At 43.4% G+C, this 22,528-nt stretch overlaps 2 protein-coding genes across 2 annotated transcripts; both read left to right on the top strand.

The window, feature by feature from the left end:
• Positions 1–662: 662 nt before the first annotated feature.
• On the top strand, positions 663–12,437 carry tcf25 (transcription factor 25 (basic helix-loop-helix)). The gene is made up of 18 exons (XM_049031079.1): positions 663–1,013; positions 1,210–1,338; positions 1,546–1,623; positions 2,102–2,229; positions 2,726–2,791; positions 2,890–2,972; positions 3,681–3,811; positions 3,972–4,071; positions 5,778–5,871; positions 6,200–6,292; positions 6,427–6,532; positions 6,781–6,940; positions 8,430–8,517; positions 8,770–8,928; positions 10,083–10,173; positions 10,637–10,716; positions 10,811–10,883; positions 11,809–12,437. Exons 1-18 carry the CDS (start codon positions 798–800, stop codon positions 11,980–11,982), a joined length of 2,049 nt encoding a protein of 682 aa, XP_048887036.1. The 5' UTR covers positions 663–797; the 3' UTR covers positions 11,983–12,437.
• A 133-nt stretch (positions 12,438–12,570) lies between these two features.
• Positions 12,571–15,985, top strand: mc1r (melanocortin 1 receptor). Its single transcript, XM_049031081.1, has 2 exons — positions 12,571–14,613; positions 14,817–15,985. The coding sequence occupies exon 2, from the start codon at positions 14,854–14,856 to the stop codon at positions 15,865–15,867; it is 1,014 nt and encodes a 337-aa protein (XP_048887038.1). The 5' UTR covers positions 12,571–14,613; positions 14,817–14,853; the 3' UTR covers positions 15,868–15,985.
• The last annotated feature ends 6,543 nt before the right edge of the window (positions 15,986–22,528 follow it).

Genomic DNA, 22,528 nt, shown 5'->3' with positions numbered 1-22,528 from the left:
CATGTGGTACCCGGTTAGTCTGCTTTTTTGTGGTTTAAAACTGGTGCACGTTTTAACTAAGAAAACTACCAGATTAAGCTCTAAAACCGTTTCTGTTGTAGAGGGTATAACATTAACCGTCGGGCCATAATTGAAAAACAATCATACCACCTTACGTTCATTTTTAAACTTTTCCTTTGGTAGGCGTTTTGAAATTTCCCGATTTATTTATTAGTACTAGGTAACTATATTCATTTAAAAACATTACTTTAAGAACACCGTAAAGTTTCCGGGATGACGAATCGAGTTAGAGAACTTAAATCGAGACGAAGAGAACTTAAATGCCTATCTGTTTCGTCGAACGATTCTTGAAACGATTCCATAATGAGATCTGCGAAATACAAAATAAATTTAGTCTATATTAAATGTCAATTCGCTTTTGTAACATCAACACTTTAAATATTAAGTGTACTAATACGTACTATTGCAAAAAATCTCACCAGAGAAATAAACTAAGACCCAAAATTTTAAATGAGAGTTGCTGCTTTAGAATAAAAGCTGCAGCAGCGCCGTGTGGTAGAATGCGCGTACTGCAGGATATAAATAAGGAGAAGTGACAACAGACAAAACTTTGTATGACACTCAATGCGATCCGTATGGATGTGAGGTCACTTCCTTGCGACCTGTCGTCACTTCCTTCAAAACACCCAATGAGATACTTCGTAGCGTACCCTACAGTGTTATGATTGTAGGTACCGCAGAACGCTACCTTGTCAATATAGTCTTGAGCACGCGACTACCTCTTCTCTTCTGTGACGATGTCCAGTCGTGCTCTTCGGAGGCTGCGAGGAAAACAGCGGGGTCAAGAGGCTATAGATCCATGCGATCTGCGTATTGAGGACGGGGCTGAAACTCTGGAGTTAGGGGAGCAGGAAGAGACATTGGAAGAAGGTGTTCTACAGACGGCAAAGAACAGCAGTAGGAAATCTAAGAAAAACAAGGAACAGAAAAATCTAATCAACATATACGAACTGGTAAAGTAACTATCTAACTTGAGAAAGAGTTGTCATATTGACTATATTTGGTCCGCGTACACGGCCTTTGATCGCTACTTGGTCGTCACGTGACCCATGAGCTACATATGTTAGAATGCGACTTAACTAAACAGCAAGATACTGAAATTCTTGATATTTGCTAACATGTTGTAATGTAACTGCGCCTAATTTGCAGATATGCGACGCAGAGAATGACACGGAGAAATGTCTGACAGATGAAGAAACCGGTGCCAGGGTAGAGGAAAAGACTGACAGTGGGCACAACGAGAAGGAATGCCCACTAGGGGACACGGGCACGGGAAGGGTAAGGAGACCGTCATAGTGCTCCTTACAGCAAACAAAACACGTTGTCTTTGTTTTATTCCATTTGTTTTATTTTTCGTTTTTAATTTCCGTTGAATTTCATTTAGTTTTAAGTTTGGTTTAAATGTTTAGCTTGATTTTTGCATTATTATGAGGTGATTTTTATTTCTATCCTGTAACATTACAGTTTCTTCTTTTTGATTGACAGGCAAACACTACTGAAAAAGCGTGCAAGAAAAAGAAGAAAAAGAAGAAGAAAAAAGCCACCACAGCAGAAGACACACAGGTTAATTTCCCAGGGCTCATTCCAAATGTAGACTATCCTCCGGCTGCTGTCTGGCCACTGACATATGACTCAGCTCTCAAATGGAAGCAGCTTTCAATATTTGGTGGAAGCAAGCTGTTATTGCGTTTAATGTGTGACTTGTCGATACTGGGTGATATAGGTATTAAGAGCTTGTGAAGTTGTTTGCCTCGATTTTGGCTTTAGTTCTAGCTTAACTTAAATAATTGTGCATATATTACTGGATAATGATAACAGAGTTTGTAGAGCAGTCTGTGCAGTAATTAATATTCTGCAAAAAAATCAATAGCAAGGGATTCATTGCTTTCACACTATATGTAGATTTAAATTACATGGTGCTGAATTAAAGTATGACATTCGAACAAGGGTCTGTATCTTGTTATAAGGTGCATAACCTGGGACTACTGTTTTTAACATCTCTATCAGTCTTCGGTAAGAATTCACTGTCACCTGTTCACAGCAAGAAGAGCTACCCAGGGATGATCTGGATGCCTTGCTGGAGACCATTGAGAACACCAATGGTCTCTCCCATCATACTGGGACGTGTGGAAACTCAGACAGCCGGCCTGTGTTATATGTGGAGCACAGGTCTGTGAGTTTGAGCATTATACTATACTATACTATACTATACAGAACTTTGCATCTGTTCTCTGATGAAATAAAATAAGGGGCTTGGGGTCAGCCATTGATCCAAAGCCAAGGGAATTTTTCAGATTCACATTTATGATTAAAACTGGAGAAAGCATAATGGTAATATCTGTGCTAATGATCAGAAGGTGGTTGGTTCAAATCCCGTGGTTGGCAGAGTGATTTCAGTGTTGGCCTCTTTAGCAAGGCCCTTAACCCAAAATGCTGACGCCGACTGACCCTGCTCTCTAATCTTGACTTGAATGTTGCCTTGAACAGAAGCATTTGCGAAATAAACATAACACTGTGGCAGGTCTGGCCTCGTGAAACTTTATATTTCTTTTGCAGTGTACCTGAAGTGTCCCTTCATTGTAGCTTTATATATTTTACTTCTGTTTACTGTTGTAAGCTGTCTATTGAAATGCCCCTTCACATCCTCTCCCCTCTTCAAAACCAGGAATCTGAATCCGGAAACGGAATTGAAAAGATATTTTGGCGCTCGTGCAGTACTGGGGGACCAAAGGTACTTAGTATGATTATAGTCAGTCCCTGTCTACAGTAGTACCCGAGATTGACCAGCTAAGATGTTGGCACCCTTTCCATTCCATTTCCCCTCTTTAGGCCTAGGGCAAGACAGAGACAATTCCACCGCAGCACGTGGATAACAGTCGCCAAAGACACCTGGCCTCGCTTCAGCAGACCAGGTGAGCAGCACCCTGACTGTGTGCGTTGAACCTCTGGCCGATCAGACTCTGTTGCAAGGTGTCTCAGATGCCTCCTGCTGACATTCTCCAAAAACGTACAAATATTGAATATTGTCGTTGGTTTTTAACACCTGAATGTTCGGTCTGAATGTCACGCTGTCCTCAGCCCTTTATCCTAGTCGGGATTATGGGGGATCTGAAGTCTGTCCCGGGAAGCTCTGGGAAGAATGCTGGGATGCACCTTGGATGGGATGCCAGTCCTTCACAGGGCACAAACATGCACATATTCTCCAAATAGCCTGTTGAGAGTTCTGTGCTTGCAAGTCCTGTTTCTCTGAATATGTCTTAAAGGGCAGATCTAAGAGCCCAGCTCAGTAGTAGCTTTGATCCGAAAGCCCAGACCTCTAGAAATTATTGTAAATGTAGCAGAGTCAAAGGCGCTATTCAGGCTCGCTGTAGAAGCCCCTGCTGTGGTTCCTCTGGGGCCGAGGTGACCCCGTGGAAGTGCCTGCTTTTGTAAGTGAGAAGCAAAGAACCATGTGCCTTGTTAGGCATCAGTTGATTTCTTTGAGGAACGTAGCAGGTCATATATATATTTTTTTTATTATTATTATTATTCATGCTGTGTTTAACCTTTACACAGCCAAGGCTTTTTTGTACTTTGGTGTACTTGTGTGGCTGCATCTTATTTTCAGCTGTTGTCCTTAGGGATCTCCATGACTCTTCTGGAGTCAAGGGATGGCTTGCAGTACTTTGCCTTTGTGCACAACCGAGACTACCAGCAAGTCCAATTCAAGTTCTTGGATGCGGTCGAGTCCATGGACCCTAACAACATTGTGGTGGGTGTGGCTAACACTGGGAGGGTGTGGCTTACATGGGCAAGGTGTGGCTTACTTGGGGTTTGTCAACTGTGGAGGTGGCTGGTTCTTGGGGGGTGTTGGGGGAGGGGTTACGGTTTGGCCACAGTCTTAATGCTCTGTGCATGTTGCTCCTTCTCAGGCTCTCCTGCAGGTTAACCCCTACCACGTTGACTCCCTGCTGCAGCTCTCTGATGTTTGCCGCATTCAGGAGGACCAAGAGATGGCCAGGGACCTAGTCGGTGAGTGGAGCCTTGGCTGCATACCTCTGGCTGTGAGAGATTAGAAGCTAACCATGGGCACATATCCAGAGCCAAATCCCAGGCTGACCTTAGTAGGCGTTACTGACTACAGAGCCTCTCATAAGAGCAAATTCAGTCGTAAAGGCCAGCTGAGTTCAGTAATGTTGGAGGGCTACAAAGACTGATCTATATCCCACAGCTCTCTAATGTCTAATTAAAGCTTTCACCTTGCATGGAAGCATTGAACTACGTGACACCTAACATCTGGGAAATGATTCACATAACAAAGCAGGGAAGATGACAGACCATTATTCCAGTTGTTAATCGCTGGATTTAATTATTGAAATCTGGGGATCCCAAGTCCTTCCCAAGCTGGAGCTAGCTGCCTTAAACTTTGCTGTATTTCTGCAGTATACCCAGAATGCTTTGTGCTAAATGGGTATTCCTGTGTGGTTGCAGTTACTAAATGGAATGAAGTCAAACTGCACACCAAGCCTTCATATCCACTGCAGCCTTTTATGTAACTGAAAGAGCCACACTTGAGGGCAGTGTCGGTAGAATAATAATGTAATTCACAGTAGCTTGAATTTACTTCACAACTCTGGGCTGATAGTTTCTTGGGTGAATTCCCCAAATACCTCATTAATACAATTAAGCCTGGGCATTTAATGTCTGACCCCAACGTCACTGTGCATTCAGCATCTGCAGAAATCCCTTTTGATTTGGCAAATTATGCTCAGACAGATTTTCTCTGGATTGTGGCATCTTGCTCTGTGACTAAATGGATTAATGCAAACCAATGCGCAAAAAAACCATAATGAGGTTTACGGATAGTAAAGTTGTGATGAATTGTTCTTGTTCTTAAAATGTTGGTTTGAGAGGTAGTGTCACATTTTGGTCTTAAATGCAGTGACGGGCACCTCTATGGTAAAGGGCTTCTAGCACAAATACAGCTACCTCATGTACTGTAATGCAGTTCTGGTTTTGGAAAAGTTCCAATCAGACGTTATGTGTTTAACTGTATATAAACTGTACTTTTATTGTTTATTAGCTTTTGTTATGTGCAAAGCATTTAGCCTGCCTGACATTTTGGCATCTTCAAAGTAAAAAATTTCAATATGTAACTAGAACAAATATGCACATTATATTCAAACCTTTTTCTGTCTTGAAACTCTATGTATCCATTTGCTGGAGCAAGTCCTGCTGTAAATGTAAAGGATATTTATAACAGCTGTTTCTTTTCTGTGAATGGGTTTATGCTTAAATCTAATAAACAAATTACAAAAAGAGTCCAGTGCTGAAAAGGTCAGTTTGTGGCGGAGTTTGTTTTCCAGTTAGACAAGCCTGGTCTTGTGATACTTTTTATCCAGTTATTTATGGCATATAAGCTGAGGCACGTTGAAGGGCATGATGGAGGTCTTCCAAGCTCTCCGACCACATTGCACTGCTGGGTTTCCTGCTCATCTGCAAGGTTAGCAGCGGAACGGTTCCGCTCTCACCCACTGAATGCCTGTCAAGGGGACTGAATGATTTTCAGAAGCACTGGAAACTGCGTTGCAGTGTAGTGTTGGCTAGTGGCTTCGAAAGTTTGGAGTCATTAAAATATGCCAGGCCTAAAAACCAGGAAGGACACTCCTGCTGTACCGTCCTGGCCAAGACTCTGCCGGCCGGTCAGATATGTGACGTTTGTGATTGTTTCGTTTCAGAGCGGGCACTCTACAGCTTTGAGTGTGCCTTTCACCCTGTCTTCAGCCTGACGTCAGGAACCAGCAGGTTGGACTACCTGAGGCCTGAGAACAGGTGAGCACTGCCTCGGATACACGGTTCATTCACTGGTGTCGCACTTGACCTGGGTGTCTTCGTGGTACTTCTCGGGCGCCTGCCGTTGTGTCTGTTTGTATTGCACTCTTAAGATCTTCTCTGGTTTGTTGGGTGATCTTGGACTTCTGATAGACTCATGCAACACGAATGGCACACGCCTAAGCCCAAAATGACCTGCTGTGAGCCTTGTTTCACAGACGTCCAGGGTGGATCGCCTGTGTCGGGCTGCCTGCTGCTCAGTGGGTGTCTGTGGGTGGAGCCGTGTGTGGGACAATGTCATCATCCTTGTGCCTTGTGGATTCTGTAGGGCTTTTTATCTGGCCTTGTACAAACACATGATGTTTCTGGAGAAGAGAGGATGCCCTAGGACTGCGCTGGAATACTGCAAGCTGATTCTGAGGTGTGGGGTGTGGGGTCAGACATGGGACACGGGGCCAGGGGAGGGGCCAGCTTCTTCTGCTTTGACAGTGATGCGCATTGCAAACATCAGTGTTTGATGACCTAAGCTGTTTGTTTGCGCCCCCTCCCACCAAGCCTGGACCCTGACAACGACCCGCTCTGCATGCTACTGCTGGTGGACTTCCTGTCCCTGCGCTCTCGGGAGTATTCCTTCCTCATCCGGCTGTTCGAGGAATGGGAGGTGAGAGGCTAATGGGGGAGCACAGTGAGCAGGAGCGCCGCTAGAGGCTTTAGGCCGCATAAAAGCATATTGGGCCCCCAACCTAATTATGCTAGTCCAGTTATATTCAAATCACAGGGGCCACTAGAGTAGATTTGGGGTTTATTTGGATCCTGCCAGTGTTACAACCAAACATGAATGGCATGCGAGGCTATTGCTGTGATGCCCTATAACAGTGCATTGTGGGTATTTTTGTGACGTTCATCCAGGGGCACCGTAACCTGTCCCAGCTGCCCAACTTCACTTTCTCAGTGGCCCTGGCCTACTACCACCAGAGCCTGCAGGATGACCTGGCTATGGAGGAAGGCACTCGCATGAAGCAGAAGGCTGACCGGCTGCTACAGGATGCCCTCATTATGTTCCCTGGGGGTGAGTTTTGCAGTCTTGCAGTCAACCAGAGCAAAGGGGTAGGGTAATGTGACTGTAGCTTGCCCGTGTCATTTTAATATCCCATAATCTCATGATGCGCTAATTCATTTCGCCTTTATGTGTGGCTGTGTGTTCGAACCCGAGAGTTTGTAGTCTAGTCCTGGTCTTTCGGGAGCCCTTGGCTCACCGTTCAACATTCCAGCGGGCCTGTCGTTGACCTGTCAGCTTGAGTCGGTATCTCTGAATATTGTGATGCTGTTTATATGCATAAAAGAGAGGAGTGTTGACTTGGGCTGAATGGCATTTGTCTCTCGCATTGATTAATTCTGCATTTTCCCTGCTCTTTATGAGCTCAATTCAGGCCTCTGCTCAGATTACTTTGCATTCTTGTTTTGCCCAGAGCATCAGGCTGCTCACCCACAGTTTTTCTTGATTAGCTTTACCTGTCTGTGATTCTGACTGATTGGAATAGTCAAGTCAGTATTTACTTTTATAGCACATTTTAAAAACGGCTCCAGCGGACCAAAGTACAATTTGACAAAACCGAAAAAGTATCAAATGGAAAAAGGAAAAAAAAATCACACATAATATGAAACAAAACCATTAAAACAGAAAAAAGCAAATATAATAAGTAAATGCATAAATCGATAATATAGCATAAATTTAAAGGAAAAAAATAAAACAACAGATATATTATGATCCAGGGTAGGATAATGCATAAAAATGTCTTTTAAGCTTAGTTTGAAATTATCTGTAGAGGAAGCAGACCTAACACACAGGAAGACTTTCAAAGTCCGGTACTAAGCTGGGAAAAGGCATGACCCCCTCTGTTTATAAATGTGTTCGTGGAACAAATAAAAGCAACTTATCAGCCGACCTCAAGGATCTAGTTGAAGAATAAGGTATTAACAGGTCAGAAAGGTGTGCTGTGATCAATCTGTTTTAAGCTTGAGAAACTAATAATAAAATCTTAAAATGGAAGTTGCAACAGGGAGCCAGTGAAGGGAGCCCAGGACCGGAATGATGTGCTGTCTGTGGTGTTTGTCCCCATTAAAAGTCTAAAAGTCCAACTGCTGAATTTTGAACCACTTGTACCCGTGACAGTATCTGTATATTTAGATATTTATTCCAATATCTAATCAGCTACAGTAATCCAATCATGGAGAAATGAAAGCATGGATGAAACCGAGTCGTCATACTTCCAGTAACTTGGATTACTGGCTTCTATACTCTGGGAGTCAGTGCTGTTCCTGAGTGCTTTGTTTTGACACCCTAACCCTAACCCCCCCCCCCCCCCCCCCCCCCAAGTGATATGATGTGTCGTGATTATCCTGGCCCCTCTCTGATCTCGTCTCCTGACCCCCAGACTTACTCCATGCTTCTCTTTGCCATTCCTTGGCTGTTGAGTTCGCAGCGCATCTTGCCCCCCCCCCCCCCCCCCCAACCAGGGAGCTGACTGTACGTGCTTCTCCCCCCCCCCCCCCCACAGTGCTGACACCCCTGCTCGACCTCTGCTCCGTTCAGCCCGACGCAGCTGTGTCTTCCCACGCCTTCTTCGGACCCAAAAGTCAATATAGGTAGAGAATGATGGGGGGGGGGAGGTGGGGGTGGGGGGGGTGGGCTCCCTCGAAGCTCCAACTCTAAACTTCCAAGTTAACCTGGGCCAGATATTTTTAAATTCCAGGCAGGAAGTGAGATTTATTAAACATGATGCTACCCGGAGCCCATTTACTAATGGTATGCAGAATTGTGCAGAGTCATAGTTATTCCACTGAGCAGTCCTCAATTGTCCCCCCCCCCCCCCCCCACCATCATCATACCCTGAACAGGCAGCTGCCTGGCCTCAGTGAGCTGGTGTCCCTGTATGTGGGTCGCTGCCACAGCCTATGGAAGGAGGGCAGTGTCCTGGTCTGGCTGGAGGGAAGTGTGCGTGATGTCCTGCAGCGAGTGGACAAGAAAGACCCCCTGGTGGAGGACTGCGAAAACAAGTACGTCCTTCGTGTACCCGCGCCCTGTGGATGAAAGAGGCCATGTTTAAGATGATTATCTTCACATTATTAAGATCATCTGATTCTCAGAACTGCAGTGGTGGTGGGTCTGTGTATAGTGGCTCCTCTGTGTCTCTCTAGTTACAGTTTGGCTGGTAGAGAGAACAGCCCCTCTCAGCATCCCGGTTCATTTTCTGCGTCCGTACGCTTCTCACAGCCTCCCCAGGTGCTATGAGCACAGCCTGTCATGCATGCGCCATGTTTGGTGTGTGGGATGTACCATCCATCCATCCATCCATCCTTGGAGGGAAAGTTGGGAGAACAGTCTTTGTCTATATGTGATTCTTTTGTACTTTCCCACCCCAGGAACCTTTTTCAGGAACTAGGATCTTCTGTCGCATTCCAGCCGAGGGTGGAATATGAATCATAAACTTGTTGCAGGCTCACTGTCTTTTCCTGTACTTGTGGACCACGCGATCGATCCCCCCCCCATATTGATAACCAACAATACGACTTATTCATCCTCCACTGTTTTGGCGTGGGGGTACAATTTGTACGAAATTATATGTGAAGTTCAGCCTTTGAGCTTTTTGCTTTTCCCGTGCATATTTAGCATCAAAGTCACAGTTCCTGTTTTGCGGAGGGTACGTGACACACAAAAGTGGTCAGGAAAAGTTCCCGGTCAAGACGGTGATAATGGCTAAAACGATGCTTCGTGAACCATTCGTTGTATTTTCTAGCCCCACTAGATGGTGCTCTCTGTTCAAAAGAAGGATTAAGGCGCGCCCCAAAGTAAACCAAGCGCACCATCTAATAAGGTCAGAAAATACAGCAAATGGTTCACTACGTGTCATTTTGGCCAGCACTACAAGATGGCCCAGGAAACCAAGATCTAGGTTCCTGAATTTTGGTGAGAAAGCACCTGGTGTTGGACCAAAACAAATCAGTTTTATCTTGTGCAAAACGTTCTGTTTTCCAGAAATAGGTTAAGGCAGTTGTCCTTTTAAATGTCGCGTTTTGTTGGCTTTAGATGAGGACTCTCCTCGCTGCATTAGGTCCATCCAGCACGTTGTTTCAGGTCCCGAATGTCTCGCTTCTCCAAAGGTGCTTTTCCTCAAACTCAGTCCCTCTCTTTGTTCCCTGGGCAACCACAGGAGGAAGACGAGGTACCAGAGCACTCCGAGGAGCATACATCGCCACGTCATCCTGTCGGAGATCAAGGGTGCCTTGGCCACGCTGCCTCTGGTGAGATGCGGGAGCGTTAAGGTTTAATCAAGGAGCGGGGGGGGGGGGGGGTCGGGTAGTGCTTCGGGACCCTGGGCTGAGCCGGGGGAGTCGGACGTCTTCGCCAGGCACTCTCTGTATCTTCAGGCACGGCATCTGCTGCTGCCATAATGTTCTCATTCAATACAGCAGGCAGAAATAAAAAGCCTTCTGTTAATGCACGCAAATGAAAAGAGGGGTCACCTTCAGCGCCGCTGCCAAAACTCATCGCTGATTATCTGCTTTTTATTCTGGTTCTTTATATTGTTCAGGCTGAGTATCTTTATGATGGATATGGCAGTATTCATTTCGAAGTGGGGATCTCTGTTCTTCGTGATTATTACACATGCGGCTAATAAAACTAGCCAAGCTGTATTCAAAGGGTCTTGGTTCCTTTCACAGTCTCTGACTTGGGCTTCTCTTTTTGACATTTTCCCCCACCTAGGAGGTGACCACTCAGCCGCTGATGGGTTTCGACCCCCTGCCCCCCCTGGATTCTGTGGTATCGTACACCAGGCCTGAGAGGTGATGTGTGAGATTTACTTACTGAATCATTGGATCATTATTACATGACATGCTAAATATATACATTTTGTGAATCTTTTCCCTTTGCCTTTAGGCCAAACGTGAGGACGTCTGAAAATTCTTTGTCACTTTTCTTCCGATCTCTGCTGCCAAATTTCAACCTGCAGGTATGTGGTTTGCTCCCTGGCTCTTGGTCTCGTGTTTATATTTTCACTTGCATTTTTATCGGCACTTGCTAACCCTCCTTTCCTACCGAGTTTCGATGGTCCAGCTTGCATCGTTAGTTCATCGTTGCTCAGTTCCCAGGGCTGCACAGGCTATTGCCATTGAGTCCTGCCCTCGACCTTCTCCTCCCTTACATGCTGTAATCCTCAGACCTCGTACCTTACAAACTATACTGATTCCCATGTCGTCTTGACCATTTTGCTTGTTTTTGTAAGATGGAAGAGCAAATGATGCTCCTGCAAACTTCTCTAACCAGTCTTACCTGGCTGCTATGATGAAATATGGAACTGGTTTAATTGATGGAGAGTTGCATACAAAATGCAGTTGATATGTAAAGTGAAATCACTTTTGATGTTTAGGAACTTCTGAAAGTAGTTTATTCAGACGTACTTCCTTTGGATTTGGCTTCCATACTTTTCAGTTAAACATTTTAAAGACATGCTTTGTCTCTCCAGCGATTGCCCTGGAGCCTCTGCTGAAATGTAACTTAATTTATTGTTTGCGATGAAAGAGTGGAATAGATCCTGATATGAAAAACTTTGTATTTGAAGGGTAGCTAGCCGGGAACATTTTCATCAATTTGATGCTTTTATTCCAAGTCGCTTACAGTAGAGGTAATGATTACCATTTTATGTGTGCTCCCTGGAATTCGAACCAACAACCTTTCCATTGTTAGCACGCTGCTTTGCTTGTTCAGCTACAGGAGCTTGATTAGATGTAATGTTTTGAGGTCATTCACATATAACTAAACAGAAAGCAAGTTACTTAACCTCAGACTTTGTACTAGGGCGTGGTAATGTGGGCGGGGCCAAGAGGCAGACATGCTGGCTAGGGCGGCTTGCGTGCCTCATGAGTACTTTCCTGTAGAGAGGCGCAGGACCTGGGGATGAACAGGAGGTGGCCCGGGCAGGCAGAGAGCTCAACCAGGAAGTCAACCGGCTGATGGTGGCCATGAGGGACATGCTAGCCAACATCCAGGTCCTGGATCCCCCACGGGAAGATGAGGCAGAGCCAGAGCGGGATGAAGAGGAGTGGGACTGAGCTGCCTGGGGGGGGGGGGGGGCGTGGCTTGGAGGCGGGGGCTGGGTGGTGCTCCGGGAAGGACTGGAGGAAACACAAGTTTAGCTGCACCTCTGCCAACAGCTTTGTGCTTGAATTTTTATGGTAAATGGATTCACATCTTGTACAGTCATAGCACCTCTTCCACATTAAAATCTCAGCCCACATTCTGCTACAACTGTTGTAGGGCTGTATGAATGAGAGTAATCTTGTTCGCTTGTTAGACAACAGATGATCATGATGATGATGATGATGATAACAATGACAATGAAACCATTGATCTTAAGTATCTATAAATTAACATTGTTAATAAAAACTTGTGTTGTTTTCAAGTACCTCCCAAAAGGAAGTAGTGAAAAATTAAGCCCAGCAATCTGATACTGTACTGAAAATACCCTATTCCCCCATTAAAACTTTGAGTTTGATCGTTATATTAACGGTAGTAACGCTTTGAGCTCATTTTGTGCATAAACAATGAAGCTTTGTCCCCATATATTCCACTGCTGGTTAATTGAGGTTTGCTGATGTTCTCTAGAAAGATACGCGACACCAGGCTGAAGAATGTAAAGACGACGACTCGTTATTGTCAATATTGTCTCGTAAAAATTGTCAAAGTGGAAATTATGACAGCAAAATTAATATCTTGCACTGAATGTGTGAATGGTTGTGCAAAACGAATTGCTGCAGTTTTTGTGAGCGTGTGCCTCGCAAGGAATTACTGTATGATAACATCTTAAACTTTAGTGGTGATATTATTTTATCTTACTCTTGGACAGTAATAAATTCTCTCTCACACACACACACACACACACACACACACCCCTGAACTGAGCTTCTCTACCTTTGGTGGTTTTTTAAATCCTCATTGTCCCATTATTCTCAGTCCTATGACAGATGTGGTTTCAGTTTTAAGGAGTGTAATGCATACAAATAATGGCTGACTGAAAAAAATATGTATTTGCACAGCAAAGGTCTGTCATACCATCCCGGGTGTACCCCACCCTTGTGCCCTGTCCTGTCTTCTTCATGTCTGACCAGGATAAGTGACTCTGTAGTCCCCTTTGCAACTTCAAATCCTCCCTCGTTCATAAGTCCTTCATTACAACTTATGTCATATTTCATTACCCGGCCTCTATAACAATTTTCTAAAGCAACCCTGAAGAAGTCTGCGTGTTTATCTGAATGTGAGCGAAAACACTTGTAAAAAGATGTATTTTAAGTTTGCTCGTTAAGTTTGTATTTCTTGTCGGGTCGAATCGGGCGGAGCGGGAGGGTGAGGGAGTGCAATGCGATGCCGGGCAGTAAAATTTGCCGACCAGTTGGTGTGGTATACTTTCTTGCCGGGCAATTTAACCTCCACTGAATAGCGGAAGGACAGGTTCTCGGGACATTAGGCGTTATTCACGGTATCTGGGAGCCGCTGTCAATTTGGGGAAGACTCCTGGACCTGCCCGGACACGTTGGATTAAGTTGCTTACTTCTTACTTAATTGTGATCGTTTCCAAAGTCGAAGAAGATGCCCGGGTGGCCTTATATCTGCACAGCACACACGTTTCAGTGGATGCGTTTCAATGCAGCTACGCAAATTGAATTCTTCCTTTTCTCTTTATGCTCTCTGCTGAGTGCTGGGTTTAACCGGGTTCTTTCTTACGTAATGAAAGGCATAAAGTCTGTTTATAAATTATATATATTACATTAACTGTTTTATTAAACAGACTTAAACCTTTCCCTCATCCGAAAGGGAGATTAATGTACATTGTTAAGGACTTACAGTGTTCTTTCTTTTAAGTATCACGTATGCCTGAGCTGCCGGGTCATAAGGCCGGTTGAGGCGCCCACTAAAGCGCCCCTGCGCTGCTCCTCGCCCTGCACACGGCCAGTCTGCTCAGGCAGCCGACGAGATTTATGTGCGCTTTACATCACTATGTCATCTGAAAGAATTAACTGAAATGATTCATCACCGTGACTGTAACTGCAAGCTCATGTTCACAAATTAATTGCCTAAAAATAACTTAATTGTTTATTCTTCATAAGCATTTTTTCAACGACAATAATAATAATATGACGAATGGCATTTTTAAATAAAATGTTCAGGAACGTCTTGCACAAACTGTGTAAGAACTCTCCCGTTACTTAACATGCCATGTTGCCATGACATCTGAAATGCATGCAGGACATGCGAGAACTGACTAGCTAATGGTTGGCTTTCTTAGATATAGGAGGAGTTAAAGATGAGTTTGTGGTCTTTAAGCAGCAACCGTCACTTCAGTTTGCTGGATGTTTTCCTAAGGATGTCTACAGTTATAATTTCAGACTGCATTCGAATTAAATTGCTTTGTGAATCATTGACAAATCAGCATATAGCCGTCAGAAAGCAATTCTGAATACGCTTATATTAGAATATACGAACGAACGAAGAGGGTAAAGAGCAGCATCACAGAAAAACACTCCCCCCGAAGAAATGCGTGTCGAGTATCCTGGGAATATTATTGTATAATACCGAGGACTGAAGTGAGTCCATAGAAATAACCGCCCAGTGCGTCGTTCGCCGAACAAGTTTGTTGCGTTTCGTTCGCACACGTCTTAGAGTTGGACATTCATCGCAAATCTAAGGTAAGCGAGATTTATCAAATAGATCACCAACATTAGATTGTGATATATATTTATAATATATATAATATACTATAGTATAATAACCAACTTCAATTTTTAGTGCAGTCGAGGGCATTGTGATATCCAGCTTTGAATTTTCTTCTTCATAAAAGATACGATTTTCTAAGCAAAAGTGGATTGTTAAATATTTCGTTGTTTTACAGCGTGACGTATAGAAGTAATTAGAATTTAACCAGCGTCATGAACAACTGGGGGAAAGTCGCGCTGATGAATCAGAGAGAACAGGACGCGAACATCACATCGCAACTCACTTTCCTTATGAAACACCTGGAACACAGCGCTGTTCCCATGAACAGCTTGGAAAATGTCACCTACAACTTCTCCATAGGCGACCAGAACTCCACAACGTGCGCCCAGATCATGATCCCCCACGAATTGTTTTTCGCCCTGGGTCTGATAAGCTTGATAGAAAACATTTTCGTAATACTAGCCATCATCAAGAACAGAAATTTGCATTCCCCTATGTATTACTTCATTTGCTGCCTAGCTGTGTCCGACATGCTGGTCAGCGTTAGCAATGTGGTAGAAACTATGTTTATGCTGGTCACTGAGTACGGACTCTTGGTTGTCACACCAAGCATGATGGAACACTTGGATAACGTCATTGACATCATGATCTGCAGTTCAGTGGTGTCCTCCTTGTCTTTTCTGAGCACTATAGCAGCTGACCGCTACATCACAATTTTTTACGCGCTGCGTTACCACAGCATCATGACCAGTCAGCGCGCTGTGGCTGTCATTGCCATCATCTGGACGGCGAGCACCGTGTCCAGCACCCTGTTCATTGCATACCACAACGACAACGCCGTCATTGTGTGCCTTGTCACTTTCTTCTGCATTACGCTGATCTTCAACGCCGCCCTGTATCTGCATATGTTCATCACGGCTCACTTGCACTCCCGGCGCATAATCGCCTTCCAGAAGAGTCGCCGCCAGGCCACCAGTATGAAAGGCGCCATCACCCTGACCATCCTTCTGGGCGTGTTTATCATGTGCTGGGGTCCGTTCTTCCTGCACCTCATTCTCATTCTTACGTGCCGGAGCTGTACCTGTTTTTTCAGCTACTTCAACGTCTATCTGATCCTCATCATTTGCAATTCACTCATAGATCCACTCATTTACGCGTACCGCAGCCAGGAGCTGCGCAAAACCCTGAAGGAACTGGTGATATGTTCTTGGTGTTTCACTATTTGAGGCGAAACACACCGACGGAAGACGGAAATGTGCCTCTATATCGTGCCAACAAAATGACCCGATTTACACGGAAATTCTCTATACGCCAGGGAGGAAAAGAGAGAAACAAACCATTCTTAAAGCGAATGTCAGTTTTGAATAATTTTCTTATTTGTTTAACACAAACATGCGTGGTAATATAGTAGCCGAAAATGTTAAACGAATTTTTTTTTTCGTGGAGGATATCTCGATTATTTATGAATTCATGTAGTTTGTAGAGTTTGGTATTGCAGGACACATGAAGTTTAAGAAACGCGCTTACAGATTCCTACATATTTCCTTTTCCTCGTTAAAAGATATTGCCCGATGTGTTGGCATATTGAAAGACACATTTTTTTAGACAATCTAAACGGAAATACTGCATGGCTCTATATGTAAACTGGATGTGGTTTTATAAAAACCGAAAACCTTTTAATTTCTTTTTTTCTGAATGTTGGGTGGCTGTAAGTCATTAATTATCCCATTGCAAAAAACGTTTTTATCTATGGATTTTATACAGAGGATAAAAAAAGACTTAATTTAACGAATTTGGCAGCCCAAACTGTGTCAAATAATGTGTGATGGTTCCTGTGATCTATTAAGCACGACATTACAGCTTATCTTCCCAGGTTCTCAAATCCTTCACTGTCATCGCCTTAATACTTTCGTTTTTCATATATGCCTATAAGATGCTATTATGTTTAGCAGGACGCAAATATATATTTTTGTTTTTGTTTGTTTGTTTTCTTGTACAAAAGTCAACACTTTCGTATATAAATATAAATTGACATAAAATGATTGTGTGATTCGTTAATTAAATGTCATTTCTATTTTGTCTGTTTTGAGTTTGGGGTTTAATTTCTCTCTTCGTGTTTAACTGCTTCTATTAAAATAAAATTGTTAGTGAATATGCTGTAACAACGCCATTAAAGTAAAAAAAAAGCTATGAAAAAGCATTTTAAACGTTTATTTAAAAAACGGACTGTTCTTATTCAAAACATTAATATTTCACAGTGGAATAATTATGGGATTATTAATTGTGCATATTGATTTGCATAATCATCATTCAGAACTTGCTGAGAGTCTTGGGCGAGTGTCACTGCTGTACTTAATGATTACGCAGGTTTATAGAGCGCGGAATAACTGCAGAATTCGTACTCTGTCTGCAAAGTGCACAGTGCAAAGCGAATTCAAATAAATTTCAAGTGAATTATTAGTATATTAGTATTTGCTGTGGTTGAACACCGATTCTCGGTCTATGCTTCCACTGACTAGTTATAGGTTACTGGGTGGATAAGGATATATAATGTGCAAATGTTATAGTTTCTAGAATTTATAAATAATCTTTGTGGACCTACATTGTCAAACAGCCTTCGTTGGGTAGAAATGAAACAAAGAACACGCAGCTTTTTTTTAACGTCCTGTCAGGTATTATAGTGGATATTGCTGGCACATACAAGATTTATGATGGTGAGATGATTAAATGTGGTCAAATTCATCATAGGGAGCAAATAGTGGACAGAACTGGACATTGCAGTGCTGCGTTTGGAGATAGCGGCTAGGTTCCAGGAACAACTTCAGGAGAGATGAGGGCATGACAGTCATTATGGAAATCTTAGGGTGAATCAGGCAAATCCCTTTAGCTAATGAAGAAAAGCTTGCCTCTTAAGAATATAACCATGGATCAGGAGACGCGATTTTCAAAATGACTGAAAATTGCCAAATACATTAAGGTGGACACCACATACTGTCTGTTTTCCTCATGCCCTGTCTGTCAGTTCCTTTACAACATTAGTGGACATGTTTTTTAAAAATTCGTTTTAATGTCTTTTAATTTGTCACAATGCCTGGTATCTGTCTCAGTTTACTCATTGTGGGGATACTGCAGGCTCTTAGAAACCTTTCATTGAAATGATGATCGTCACATCGCGACAGTCGTTTGCAGGAGGCCAGCTATAACAAAGACCCCTTTGAACAACCAACCATGGAAGGGTTAAAAAAAACATCGCTACACTGCTGGAGGATCAGTCACGATGTTGGAGAGAACTTTAATTAAGTCATTGACTGTTATTTAAATCCCCGATATTTATGTGACAGTTTCTCTTTTTATCACCCAAGGGTTATGTATTTATGGAAAGATCAAAAAATATTTCAAATGTTTGTGCCCTGCGCTCCAAAAACAGAATTCTCAATACACAATCATGTCTTTTGGTGTTGGAATAAAATTAGATTCTCACGTCAGATACTTTAGGCATCAATCTTCTGTTTGTAAGCAGATGCATAATTGTGTTTCATTTGAGCTGCAAAAAAAATGTTTCTCTTGGGAACTAGAGTATGCAATGGCTGCTATGTGGTTTGTTATAATCTTTATGGGGTTAGTGCCCTCTAGAACCATGAAAATTCATTTCAGAATATTTACAGGCAGGAATTTTATAACTTTATATCTTATATCATAATCTATGATATACTTACTGAATATTTGGGAATTTATTGCATGGACAATGTTATTGTTATAAAACTACACTCTCAGCAAAAAGAGTACAAATTTGTACCTTTGCTTGTCACTGGGGCTGTACCCTCAAGGGTCTGCTATTTGTACCCCAGCTGAAGGTAATTGTACCTTTTCAGGTACAGAATTTGACTCTGAGGAACATTTCTGTACCCTTGATGGTACATTAATGCTGTTTGTACCGTTGGGATGTTCCTCAGAGTCCATTTCTGTACATTAAAAGGTACAAATACAAGGGTACAGCATCAGTGACAAGCAAAGGTACAAAGTTTTACCATTTTTTTCTGAGAGTGTATAGAAGGAACTCATGGTGGCCTCATAGCCCCAGGTGTGGTTAGGTGTATTGAAATGTCTTAATTGTCCTTTGTGTTTTTGGGTGTACAGGTGTGCGCTCTGTCATCCTCCCCAGGAGTTCCCCTGCCTTGTCCGCTGTATTTCCTAGGCTTTCTCCAAGTTCACAATAACCCAGCACTGAACAAACTGTTTTTGGTGCAATTGTTGCTCTACTCTATGTAACATATAACAAGCCCACAAACAACCGTCAAGCAAACCCACCATCACCACCGTGTCCTGGGATGAGAGTCACTGCCCCCACCTTCATGAGGCCCCCGTATCTTTCTTCAGGCCAAGCTGAGATATTTTAGAAGACCCCAAGCCTGAGGAATGTTACGGAACAACAGGGACCTTTGATATAAACAAACAGTTTTTGTTTGAAGCCCGAACATGCATCAAATAGGAATTCCTCTCACTTCGGCTGAGGCAGACGGAAGCACGTGCCTTTGATTAACTAATATACCCAGCTGCAGCAGAAAGCATAGCAATTTGCCAGCAGTTTGTTCTAAAAGTAATGGACCACCTCAGTAGAAGAGCGAGGATAAGACAACATTATCCACAGGAGTCACGATCCGGTTCACCAGTGAATGTAGACACAGTCAGAAAAAAGTACCAATATGTAACTTTGAGGGTGTAATTACTTGTCTCTGGGGCTTAACCCTCAATGGTCTGCCAGTTCAACCCTAGCTGTTGGCAGGGGCGTGAGAAGCATTTTGAATGTGAAGGGGACACACTGGCATAAAACTAATATTTTATATTAAATGTGGGTGGGGGGGGGGGTCCAAACGAATAATTATGAAATGTGAGGGGGACATGTGAGATTTAATGGTGGCGACGCCCATGGCTGTAGGTAAATGTATCTTTTAAGGTACAGAGTTGGACCCTGGAAACATTTTTGTACCGTTGGGGGTACATTACTGTTGTTTGTATGTTGGGGAACAAACTGTCCCTGGGCTGCACCCTTTATTCTGTCAGATCTTGGGGCTACCGTAGCCTCTTCAGCCTGTTCTGATAGCCCTTAAATACAGCAGCCCAAAAAGGTTTTTTGGGGTTTTTCTTATATGTTATTAATGTTGTGATTCTGGGTCTTTTCTGTCGTGAAGCGGAGGCTACGTGAGGGACATTACGGTAAGTCTGTGGCACAGGCATCATTAGGTCCGATGACGCAGGACTATAGCCCCGAGTATTTTAAGCCTAAATTTGACACTGATTTTTTTCAATAGCCAGAAACGCTCCTGGTTTGTCCCCCACTTTTCCTGCAACTGAGCCTCCTATGCAGCACCCCCCAATGGTCTGCTACTTACCCCCCCCCCCCCCCAATGGTCTGCTACTTACCCCCCCCCCCCCCCCAGCTCCCCCCTGCAGACTCTCTTAAAAACGTCTGCCGTGCTTAATGAAAAGCGTCTGAATTTCCACCTGTTCCAGTGTATACTTTGAAATGGAAAACACATGAAGATCTTTATCCACTGGTTTCCAAGACAGTTATCATTTATTTTAGTGTTGAAATATATATTTTTTTCTGACTCGGGCCTTAGTGTTAAATAGTGTTAAAATAATCTCATTTGGCTCAGCCTATAGAAAAAATACAAAAGACCCCCCCCCCCCAGGTCTTGAGTAAATTTGCCAAGCTGGGGTCCCCCATGATAAAATTTGCTGATCAAGGAGTATGAAATATACATGAAAATATTGGACAGATTGCAAAATGTTTTTGAGTAATTATTTTTCAGGGGGGGCTGAAGCCACCTTAAATATGGTCTAGAGCCACGTATTGTCACAACCTACCCATCTGGCTCTCCTGTTTCAGTTGTCTTACCTCCCGTTCCTAACCCTCGTGTTAATCACACCCAGCTGCCTTGCTTTAGCTCCCTCGTTAGTCATGTATTTAAATGCTTCCCAGTGCTATGTTCCCTAATCCAGGCACTGATGTTAACACTTCGTGTTGTCTGTGCCTTCCCATGTTCCCGGCCATCTGTAGTGATACCATATAATCCTGTTCATTGCCAGTCTTTGTTCCTCAGTTTAATAAAACCTCTTTCAGTTCACCTCACCGCTTGCTCCCGAGTTCTTCATCCTTTGCATCGTGACACACATGACCTCAACGAATACAAAATGTTTCACATCTTCTCAAGGCCAGTGTTTAAACTGCAGTACTTTACTGTCCGTGAGGTCTAGTACTTAGTGACACACATAGAGTTCCACCTGTCTTCTGCTATCATGCTGCATTACTCGGTCAAATGAAGTAAAATGCACAGAACCTTCTGTCCAGTCAATACATGACGTCAACGGATATTCTAGTTGCCCATACTGTTATCACTGATGGACCACTGACTGGGGCTCCATTGAAAGACGTGACCTTCTACTGCTGACTTTTCCCTACTGATCGAGAAGGCTCTGAAACGCAAGAAAATCAGTGTTTTCTTACAGCCTAATTCAGAATAAGTGTTGCAATGTAACACGACGGATTCTAGCATGTGTGATGATGCAGTGATGCATGCAAGTAACCAGGGAGCCACAGGTGACGGCATCTTGTCTGGACAGCAGCTCTTTCATAAAGGATTACTGTAGCCTGTACTCTGATGCAAGGGAAAGAAACTGTTTATTAAGGTAGCTATTTTAGTTTGGAGAGCCCATGGGTCTGTAGGAAGGTAGAGGCAATGTGAAAATGGCTAGTTTTCCTGCCTCTTTTTAATCCATATTACCATAAATTATTTTAATTATCAAGTATGGCTAAAACAAGAATAGGGGCCAAATTGTAATCAGACACATTACTGTCTCCATGGTTATATTTTTATACAGGTACATTTGTAGAGATGGAGTGCAGTCATTAATGGACCCCGAGAAGAAGGCTTCACTGGGTAATATGCTGTAATTATCCCTAAATGAAAGGTGTTGCACAAAGCACTTATTTGGTATGCTGGTAAATCATTGGGTAGCACTGTTACCTCATACTGCCTTTGAATCTGTTCAACTCCAACCTTCAATGTGTGTGTGGATTTTATATGTGTTTCCTTACACAATGCTAAGGCATGCACTTAGGATAATTGACCTCTCTAAATTTCCCTGCAAATAGCAAATTACAAGCATGTAACTGTCAAGGAGTCAACGAGGCATAAGTGCAGCTAAACTGAGCTTCTAAAGAATATTCAGTAAGAGGTGTAAGTAGTGTGTATCAGAGCAAGAGCTATATAATGCATTTCAAGCATTTCAAGCAACCAAACGGGATTATTCGCTCAAAGGACAGTGATCATAAGAGGATCATAAGAGACCAGCAAGGCAAACGTAGGGCTGTAGGAGAGCAGAGGTGTTCCTGGAACAGATGGGTTTTGAGGTGTTTCCTGAAGGCTGAAAGGAAATCTAATTACCGGATGCAGTTTGGGATTTCATTCCACTGTCAGAGATTTGGTGTGCCTTCAGAGAGTCACCACAAGGGAAAGTCATTACCTGGAATCAAATGTTCAAATTTCCTTTAAAACGCAAATGAAAATGGAAATATGAAACATTCTTAGGTTCCAGGGAACCGCTAGGGGTCGCTGCTTTCCATAAAACACTAAAATAACTTTTTGGTCCTGTCAGAACTGTCAGGGGCTGCTAACTTTCGAGGCTCTGACTAAGCGGGGTCACTTCCGGTCCACCCCCAGGCAGAGCCTTCATCTGTCCACGGCCACCTGCTCGGGGTTCTCCAGCATTCTGCCTGCAACGCTCGGGAAAGAGTAAACGCTAAACTTCAGTAAGAAAGCCAACTCCAGTCATCCATCATAATCGTCTTCATCATCATTAAAACAGAGTCTAAAAGAGCATAGA

The sequence above is a fragment of the Brienomyrus brachyistius genome, chromosome 11 (assembly GCF_023856365.1).
Source record: "Brienomyrus brachyistius isolate T26 chromosome 11, BBRACH_0.4, whole genome shotgun sequence".
NCBI classification, from domain to species: Eukaryota; Metazoa; Chordata; class Actinopteri; order Osteoglossiformes; family Mormyridae; genus Brienomyrus; species Brienomyrus brachyistius.
The sequence above is the reverse complement of the archived record's forward strand: the minus strand, read 5'-3'. Positions and strand labels throughout refer to the sequence as shown.